The following is a 10,331-nucleotide window of genomic DNA, read 5'->3' on the forward strand; positions in this document are numbered from 1 at the left end:
CAGTATTTCCTTCTAACAAGGTACATAACTTCTGTATGGAAGAAGTTGGGAAAAAAAAAATCATGAGAACTATCAATCTCCAGTGCTATCATGTGCATAAGAACTACAGGCTTTTATCAGAGCTCCAGTTCGTCCAGAATACTGAACTCTGGTGTCAGTTACAACCCTTAGCCTCCTTATGCATCAAGTATCAATCAGAAAAAAAACCTGGTCCAAAACCCTGGTTTCTGCAACAATGAAACACTGCCAGAAATCTAGTGTTTGCAACACAATTAAGGTGTTAACTGCAGCATCAAATAACTCTGCAGACAACGGTCACAAGTACTTACTAAAAATACAGATATGTTTCCTAAAGGTAACATGTGAAGCTTTATTTAAGGTGAAAAAGCTTTTGGGTTTGCTTTTAAAACAGTGCAGGGTGCAAATGTTCACCACGTTGACATTCAGAAGATTTGCTGCTCGAAGAGGATCTTTTCAAACCCTGGTGGAGGAGTATGATAAAATTCACTGAACTGACAATCCAGAATGGCACTGTCATCCACTGCAGAAAAGAATCAAACAGAAGGAATTAGAGAAGGAACTCTTACAGATTCGTCTCCTTTTAGCCCCCTTACTGTACTCAAAACAGGAGGAATATTTATGTACACGTAACACAGGTGAAATAATTCTCTTCAACAAGTTCACCTTTACACACACACAATGAGATCAAATTGTCTCTTTTCTCCCATTTACTCTTCTTGACAGCAATCCTTGCTGAAGCAAGGAGAATGCTACCTCTGATTTCACCGGAAGCTAGCAGAGCTTCAGGCAGTTCCATTCAAATTTTCTACTCTATTTCTCTGTAAATCTGTTGAGTAACAACACTACTAAATACACACCACAGGATAGTCAGCTCCCAGCTGCATATTTTTTCTGTTCACTTATTCATTTTGCTGGAGGTTTGTAGGCTTTCAGCAGTCTACAGTGATTCTTCTGGAGGTTTAAAAGATTTCAGATGTCTGCAGTGGCTGGTGTCAGACTGCTGCTCTAGGATGTGATACACACACAGCTTCCTTGGCTGCATCTTTAAGTTGGAAGTTAATGCTTATTAAAATACCTCTCCAAGTTTTCGACCTCCCATATACACAAGTGTTGCTTTTTGTATGTAAAACCAAAAGAAAATTGCTAAGGATTTTCACAACAAAACTTTCACTATTTGCTTTAGCAAATAGGAATGCCCAACTGGACAAAAAAGCAAGCTCTCTTTCAAATACAATTCTTCTAAGACAAACCTGGTAAATAATATTAGATCAAAATAGAAGAGCTTCATCTGCATCCAAAGTTGGGTTTGAAATTTAGATATCTCAGAGCTACAACAGGAATTTTTCCCTCTAAGGTTCAGTTCTGCAGCATTTATACAGAGCTTACATCTCACTTATGCATAAATGCCTGAAGGTTGCAGGGAGCAACCTTTGAGTTCACTTTTCTGTTTTACACTGTCAGACATGATGCTGTGTTCACCTGCTCCACTGTGTTTCTTTTAGAAAGACATAGAATCACAGAATGGCCTGGGTTGAAAAGGACCACAATGCTCATCCAGTTTCAATCCCCTGCTGTGTGCAGGGTCACCAACCAGCAGACCAGGCTGCCCAGAGCCACATCCAGCCTGGCCCTGAATGCCTCCAGGGATGGGGCATCCACAGCCTCCTTGGGCAACCTGTTCCAGTGCATCACCACCCTCTGAGTGAAAAACTTCCTCCTGATATCTAACCTAAACTTCTGCTGCCTTAGTTTAAAACCATTCTCTCTTGTCCTATCATTATAGTTGCACTCTGAATTATGGATGGGGCAAATGCTTAAGAAACTCTCTTCTGTGCTCAAATCCTTCCCCTGACCTACAGTTCACATTAAAACGATGTTTGCATTTAGAATTTATAGCAAGTAAGAGCCATGCAAAATCAATTTGCAGGTTTCAGTTGTTATAGCAATACATAGGAAACAAGATGATTATTATAAAATCACGCCCACTTGTAGAAGATGATAACAAGAGTCTGGCAAAACAAAAGGCCACTGCATAAAACTGTAAAAAAAACACTGCATAAAAAAGTGAGAAAAAAAGATTTACAATAGGATGACATGTCACCAAATGTTTACTGAAAGCAGCCAGCATTCTCTAACACCGCTTCTAGACTAAAAGGAAGAAGGAAGAATCAGCTATTACACAGCAACTATTCTCCTGCTGCTGGCCCAGCCTGTCAGGAGCAGTGCTGCAGGGCAGCTATTGTCTGCCACAGCATTTTAGCAGCGCCATCATGTGGCTTAAGCACACATGAGAAAATAACAACGTGAAAACAATTTCCATTCTTAATAGCTTGGAAAGGTGTAAGCCTGGATTTACAGACTTCGAAGGCTCTGTGGCATATCTAACAGTATCTGCTTCCTGCTCATAAAACGTAGCATCAAGAATGTGTCAAGATATTAGTGGGAATCGACCATGAAATGACCTAATTATCCACATCATATAGCTAATGGTATCTCAAGAGGTAAGTGAGCTCAGATGGGGGATATTACTCAGACTAAGTTCTCACACAGGAACAAAAATAAACTGGAGATGCCTGCAGATGTAGTAAAGGGAATCCGATGAGCAGTTATCATTTGCTGTAAACTATAAGGCAACCCAGAGTACAGCATAGATTATACACTGAGCAAGGGGAAGTGCTGCCTTTCAGACGAGATGTTAAACAGAATTCTGACTACTTGGGAACTACAAAAACACCGCCAAGTTCTAGAAGAGTAAATTGTTAACACATGTCTTGGCCAAATTCCAGCTTCCATAATTCAAAAATTCTTTCTTAAACTGCCTGTGCAGGGATTAATTGGACATGGTATTTATTCCTCGCTCAAAACTGCTCTGCTGCATTGACGGCTGCTGGCAAAGCAGCTACCACAACTCCTGCAACAGCTGCTGGATTTGAGAACTGGGTTTCATTTTGGTAACGTAGAAAAGAAGCTGTCCCACTAGACAGCAAGCAGCTGTACTGGTACTGCATGACAGTTATTACTTCTGTATGAGAATACAGATGGCAATTCAGTATCTATTTGTATTTCACACTGAAAGCACTTATCAAGTATGTAGAATTAACAGGCATAAACATCAAGCTTCAGAGATAAACTAGATTAGCTCACGTAGCTAGGCTATGCTGAATTTGTTCTGTTTCTTTCTTTCATCTCTTTATAGTTCCTTTTAACTGGCTGCTTACAGACCAGCTGCAGTAACATCCCTGCCTGTTGAAGGTGGATACTTTGCTAGCGTATAACCAAGATGTTATAATTACAATATAATCAAGAGAGTAAGGCAAAACAGACAACGATCACAAAAGAGAATAAGTGGAAGAGCTTACCCTTGGGTTGAGCTCACCAGAAGATACCAAAGAGGGGATCTCCAGAAGAGATCCTTCCCCTCTGGTAGCCAGCTCTTAAATAGGTCCAGGAGGGGTGGAGCCTGGCTCCACCCCTTCCGGCAGCACAGGTGAATTGCCTTCAGCTGTGCTCCTCTGGCTGACTCAAGGCTCACCTCAGGTGATTAATCAGAGGTTCAGGCCGTGACTCAGCAGTTCCCATACAGCTAGGAAGCAATGTTCTTTGTTTTCTGGCTATTAACAGCATTGCAAATGAAGTGAAAATATACTTCTTTATCTCCCTAGTTTTGTATTTCCAAGTAGGTAATTGCTTTCATTGTCAAAATAAATGACAGACGTGTGACTAGAAAGATATGTGTTCCATCTAAGAGAGGAGAAGAATTCACAAATTAGACCTGGTGCAAAAACAACGTCCAAAATATAAAACAGTTTGAAAATCTCTGGCTTACCATAGACAACTGGATAGACAGTCCCTCGGATACCTGAAGCTGGACAGTGCATGTTCTTCCCATTTAAATATACATTTAATTCTACGTGGTCGTATGTGATGCCCTGCAAAACACAAAAGATTGACAAAACCAAATACCATCAACAAGTTTATACATAAAAGAACACTACTCAACTTTTCAGCCACAGGCAGATTTTAACACTGTTACGCAAACCACAGCATCCTAGAAAACTTCACCTGAAATACTCCTGCAAAGGACTTGAAGTCAGTAAGTGATGAGGAACAGCAGGATCCCTTAGTGCACATTGAGAACAGTATCACACGCTGTATCTTAATGAGGCTGGCTCACAGCACAGATTTCCTGACTATTCCACAACAAGGTAAAGAATCACAACATTTCTAACAATTGAAAATAACAAGCAGCCTGCAGTCTTCTTGTTTGTATCTTTCCATGGGAATAATTGTAATAAATAAGGATGCTATTTGTATATTTGTCCATACCCGTGCATGGAAGCCACTCTCAGCTCATTTTCTCTGCCAGCAGTAACAGGCCATGGTTTCATACACAACGCTATAAATATGCTCACCACAGAGCAGAAAGCAAGCGCTAGTGAGGTAATAAATTACTTCTTTGTCAGCTAAGCAGTTGTTTTGGTACGTCTGAGTGTGACAATTTGTGTTGTCAGGCACTGCTTCAGAATCGATTCCCACGACAGAACACAATAAATTGAAATTTATGACAAGTGGGGAGTTACCAAATGATGCATCACCTTCAGTTCTGAGATCAACTGTTTGAAGCTGTTCCTGACTGCGGAGGTTAACCAAACCCTGACACAGTCTGCAGCCCTCCAAGAAAATGATGTCAGAAGGGGATTAAAAGAATAACACAGAGTCTGCAGGTAAAGGGGGGAGGAGGCACCTTTAGCTGTTCAGGGCTTCCATAGATGATATTTCTAATCAGTGCTTTTCAGAAGCAAGAAGAACTAGCAGTGATACGCTCCCAAGTATTTTCAGAAGTACATCTCTAAGGGACACTGAGAACATGTCAGCAATAAAACAGAACACAAAGTCACACAGACATTTTGGGAAAGCTGGCAAAGCAAAGTAGAAAAACTTTTGGATTCTCAATTTGCTCTTGCTTTTCAGTCATCTTCCCAGTGAATGTGACCCTTTTTCCATTCAATCCCCATGTAATCTCTCTCTCCTTCTTTGTGAATTTGGCTAGAAAAAAAATCAATCCCTCTGTCACCCAGGATCAATCACTGCTCAGCTCAATCATTCTAATCATTAACCAGTCAGTTATGGGACCCTGAGTTGAGCAGGGCATGGAACATGACTATGCAATGCATTCTAGCACACTGTTCAGAGAAATCTCACTGACCAATGCAGAACCCCTGTGATGGGACTCATCAGCCAGCTAGACACCAGACCACAGCAGAGCATTAGTGGCTGCTGTTCAAATGCTGGTAAAGTTGGTTCTCCACTCAGAAACACAGTCTGATTGAGCTGTAGGTGTCCCCATCCACTGGGGGGCAGCTGCACTAGATGACCTTTTAGGTCCCTTCCAACCCAATAATGATTCTCTAATGCTCAGAACAAAGCCCACTTACGTCCAGGCTGCTGATCCAGTCAAACACAACAGGAGTTTATATCTAGGCTCTCCAAACTGTGAGACAAGAGCCAAACAACAACTCGACCAAAACAGTCAGTTTGACCACACAGCTGTAAATAAGAGAAATGTGGGAACAGCAAGAGAAGACAACAAAGCACAAAGAAACTCACCACCACATCGCCCTCCTGTGGCAGGCTGTTGGCTGGTAATCTGTTTTTCTCCTCGTTGTTGTAGTACAGAGCTCCATCATTCCTCATCACCAGGCTATGGACATCTCGGCCAAGTGGAATTTGATTCAAGTTTGCTTTCTGGGTTGCAACTCCGATACCCCAAATGCCTAGGATGTGACATTAACATGGTAAGAAAATAAATTTGCATGATTTAGAGTGTCTGACTGAAGTAGGACAGCATAAAGAGGATTTCTTAACAAGTGCCAAAGAAGTACTACCAGTAGCCTTACACTGAAAGTATCAGCAGTCACAAAACATTGAAGAAAAATAGTATCTATCTTGAAGAATAAGGATCCAGACACTTCCAACCACTAAGCTCAACTTCTACTCCCAAAACACACTGAAAATCTAGAAGGATGTGAAAAACAAATCCGCTAGGATGGATTTGTGAACAACTTGAATTTGAAACAACTTGACTTAAATACCACCACAATGTGCTTATGAAACGCACGGCCCAAATCAGCCTGCCAGGAGTGCAAGCCACTCCATTTTGAAATGAACCTGACACATTGGTTAAGAGGTCTGAGGCATGGCAGATGGGTTTCCTTGTTCTGAATTACAGAGATGAGCAGTTAGATAGGAATAATCAGTAGCACAGATACAACAGTGGCTTGGCAACCAGCTAACATAATTTGAGGGTTATCACAGAGCACCTGTTGACTGTGAGTCATAGAATCACAGAACGGCCTGGGTTGAAAAGGACCACAGTGCTCATCCAGTTTCAACCCCCTGCTATGTGCAGGGTCGCCAACCAGCAGACCAGGCTGCCCAGAGCCACATCCAGCCTGGCCTTGAATGCCTCCAGGGATGGGGCATCCACAGCCTCCTTGGGCAACCTGTTCCAGTGCATCACCACCCTCTGTGTGAAAAACTTCCTCCTAGTATCTAACCTAAACCTCCCCTGTCACAGTTTAAAGCTATGAACAAATTCTGGTTGTAAGACATGTATAAAGGAAATATATGCAAAGGATGTGAAGGATGCCCACTGCAGCTGGAGCACAGCAGCCATTCTAAGCATCGTACACTATGATGAATTAAGTCAGTCAGAGAAATTCTACAAGAAACATGAAAACCAATTAAAAAAAAAGGAAAAACACGAACTACTAAGTAGTTGATGAAAAGACTAGGTCTGCTTAATCTACACAAGACTAAAATGAAGCAAAAATAAGTCAGTTTCAAAAGTAAAAAAGTGCTGAACAATTTATTCTAATACTTACAAGTCCAGAGTGAAAAGGACATAAATCTGAACAAGAGCCAGATTAGATTTTGAAAATCTTTCCAATAGCCAGGCTAGCTGACCCCTGGTAGACTGCAAATCTAAGTTTTAGGCTGAGTAGTCTACAATTCTCCTGCCTTTGGTCACAGGAATAGATGAGACAGGATTCAGAGGGACAAGAAAAGTTTATTTCCAGCTTTTCTAAAGTATAGGCACATGGATACTGCACTTGTGTGAGGAACAGCCATATGTGAACAGCAGCTGCAGTTGATTCTCCCCCTCTGACAGGAAGGACAGTAAAATTGCTTGAACTGGGGTTTATATGTAGTTTAAAACTAAACAACTCTTTTGAACATGAGGTGCTTTAGATTGATCTTTGCTCACACTGCCTGCCCTTCAAGCTGGATGCAAATAATCCTTACCCAGACAGAGTCAGGTTCAAGCTCTGGTTAGTATATTAAGGCCTGTCTCCAGAGTAACAGTTCCCTTCTTCTTTTGTTTTCCTACACTCTGAGAAAGGACAGTTTCATTCTGATACTGTGTAATGTTCTTAAAAATAATGATCCTTTCCAATACTGGAATACAGGCAAGTCTGGAGTGCCCTCTGCGCTAGCAGAGCTGACTGCATTAGCAGAAGCATAATGTTTCCAAATTCCACTCATTTCTGCTATCTTATATTGCAAATTTGTGCAGAAGAAGTAAACATGCTAAAAGGTTCCTTTCAATAAAAGCAGTGCTGGAACAAAAGCTGCACATTGTTTGAAGAGCACAGTAGAGCACAAGGAATGTTACCATTGCTCAGACAAACACAGTACATATTAATCACAAATCAAGGTTGACAAATAGGTACAGATACTGCTGGATAAATCTCACTGTTAAAAACCAAGACTTCATAGCGAATGGTTTATGTGGTCATACATACAATCATAATCATAGAATTGCTCAGGTTGGAAAAGACCTTAAAGATCATGAAGTCCAAACACAACCTGACCATACTACCCTAACTCTAACAACCCTCTGCTAAATCATGTCCCTGAGCACCACATCCAAACAGATTTTAAACACACCCAGGGATGGAGACACAACCACCTCCCCGGGGAGCCTATTCCAGTGCTTAACAACCCTTTCTGTAAAGAAGTGTTTCCTGATATCCAACCTAAAATTACCCTAGCACAGCTTGAGGCCACTTCCCCTCGTCCTGTCACCTGTCAGCAGTGAGAAGAGACCAGCCCCGCTCTCACTGTAAGCACCTTTCATATATTGGAAGAGAGCAATAAGGTTTTCCCCTCAGCCTCCTTTTCCCCAGATTAAAATGCCCCAGTTCCTTCAGTCTCTCCTCATAGGACATATTCTCCAAGCCCTTCACAAGCCTTGCTGCCCTTCTTTGGACCTGCTCCACCACCCCAGTGTCCTTTCTGTACTGAGGTGCCCAAAACTGAACACAGTACTCGAGGTGAGGCCGCACCAATGCTAAGTACAGAGGCAGGATTACTTCCCTAGTTTGTTTCTATAATATGTCAACCAAAAAGCATGCATGTGACAATACACACACGCCATCTTAGTGCTGGTACTCTTCTAGTTAATAAGTGTACTTACCGTTCTTTTCAATATTGCAGAATCTCAATTAAAAACCAAACAAACCTCCTTTTCTAAATGCCCATTTGTAAGAGTCTCTGATATTCACAAAGTTCAAGGATACAACTGGAAAGATGCGCACGCTCGGCATCTGAGACACGACCACTCAGTAACCTGCTACGCCTTCCAAGTTAGAAGTTTTTGCTGACTAACCTGTGGACTGGATTTTAAACTCAAAATAGCTCTTGTTTTGATGTAGGGGCGCGTTGGCGAGGCAGCCTCCAGTGCCACATATCCTTCTGCCATTTTTAACAATGACGACATCTGTTCCTGCAAGAAGAAAGAAAAGCAAAACTTCAAAACTCTTTCAGGAGTCTGGAAGAGCCCTTAAAAGCCCTCAACACGGAGATGTTTGTTCTTTCAGCCCCAGGCAAAGCTTCATTAGTCTGCGAGAACTACAACGACGGGCCACACTTCTAACAATGAAACAGAGGGAAGTTTATGGGCTGGCTCATCTTTCAGTTGGGCTTTATTTATTTAAAACCCGTATGCCGCTCTCATTTCAGCCAGGGAGTTTGGGGCAGCACGCCGGCCCACAGCAGAGGCAGAACGCACAATTTAACCGAGAGGTTCCCTGTGAGGAAGCACCGAGCCCACACTCCCTCTGAAAATAAAACAACACGAGGTTCTCTTCCACGGCAGGAGCCTTCGCCTCCTGGTGCCCAGAGCACAGCACGGGCCCTACAGCAGCCCCGCGGTGCCCCACCTCGCCTCCCGCTCTCCCCAGCCCCGCCGCCCCTCACAGCCACGGAGGCCGCTCCGCTCACCCATACGCTGCGTGTCCAGCTGCACGGCCGGCATCTCCTTCAGCGGGATGTGACCGGCACCGCCATCCCGGCACCAGCGGAGGCAGCAAAAGACGGAGGCGGCCATAGCTGGCCGGGCCCCGCCAGCCGAGCCGAGCCGAGCCAAGCCCAAGCGCGCAGCCGCGGGCTAACAGGGCAGCGGCGGCGGGCGGGCGGGCGGGGCGGTGAGAGCAGCGCCCCCTGGCGGGCGGGAGGTGCCGGCGGGCGGGCTGTGCGCCGCGACATGGCGGGCGTCCTCCCGCCGTATCCAGTATCCGGCGCGGCTCGTTGCCGCCCTGTAGGGGTGTCCCAGCAGCCGTGTTCTTGATTTGTAGGGAAGCTTACAACACGCGTAGTGAGCTGCCGATCTACAACAACCTGCGGACAACGGATGACTGCAATACCTCTCTTTAGAGGCATATTCATCTCCAAATCAATTTGGGCCACGCTTGGCATCGCTCTTGATTTTCAGCCGCTCTCTCTCTGCCTGGCATTTCACCTAGAACGCTCCCTGGAGGCTTGATAAGAAAATGATGCAACTAATGCAATGCGTGTGCACAGCGTGAGCGGGCGCAGCGGGTGGAAAGTGGGTGTTGGAAAGGCGATGTGGAAGGAAATGCTCGCAGCAAGAAGTGCCTTTTTGGTCGGGACGGGCTGTGTCAGTCACACTCAGCCCTCCACGTGAAGCACGAGGTGCAAAGCGGCCTTACACAAAGCAACGCCTAAAACCAATCTGATTTTAAGAGCAGCTTTCAAATATGCTTCCTTTCTTTTATTGGGTTTACTGTTACAGCCCATAAAAATCTGGGGTCAAGAGCTCGCTTCCTTAAAATATGCCAAATGGGATTATTCCTGAACTTCTGAGAAGTCAATATGAGGTGGAAACTGATGTTTATTCATTTCATATGTAGGGCATCGCCGTTCTCGTTGGTAGCTCGGTGTTGCCATAATTAGTCCTATTTAAGGCACTGTGGGATTTTTATTGTGCACAGTGGGTTTGTTACAGT

The 10,331-nt window shown here is 43.9% G+C and overlaps 1 protein-coding gene across 1 annotated transcript; it reads right to left on the reverse strand.

The window, feature by feature from the left end:
- Nucleotides 1–350: 350 nt before the first annotated feature.
- Nucleotides 351–9,448, reverse strand: SPRYD7 (SPRY domain containing 7). Its single transcript, XM_042839285.1, has 5 exons — nucleotides 9,307–9,448; nucleotides 8,693–8,809; nucleotides 5,629–5,795; nucleotides 3,848–3,950; nucleotides 351–541 (listed from the first exon to the last, which is right to left on the reverse strand). The coding sequence occupies exons 1-5, from the start codon at nucleotides 9,410–9,412 to the stop codon at nucleotides 444–446; spliced, it is 591 nt and encodes a 196-aa protein (XP_042695219.1). The 5' UTR covers nucleotides 9,413–9,448; the 3' UTR covers nucleotides 351–443.
- Nucleotides 9,449–10,331: the final 883 nt, after the last annotated feature.

The sequence above is a fragment of the Centrocercus urophasianus genome, unplaced genomic scaffold (assembly GCF_019232065.1).
Source record: "Centrocercus urophasianus isolate 14NV4802_14NV808 unplaced genomic scaffold, USGS_Curo_1.0 seq_9, whole genome shotgun sequence".
NCBI lineage: Eukaryota > Metazoa > Chordata > Aves > Galliformes > Phasianidae > Centrocercus > Centrocercus urophasianus.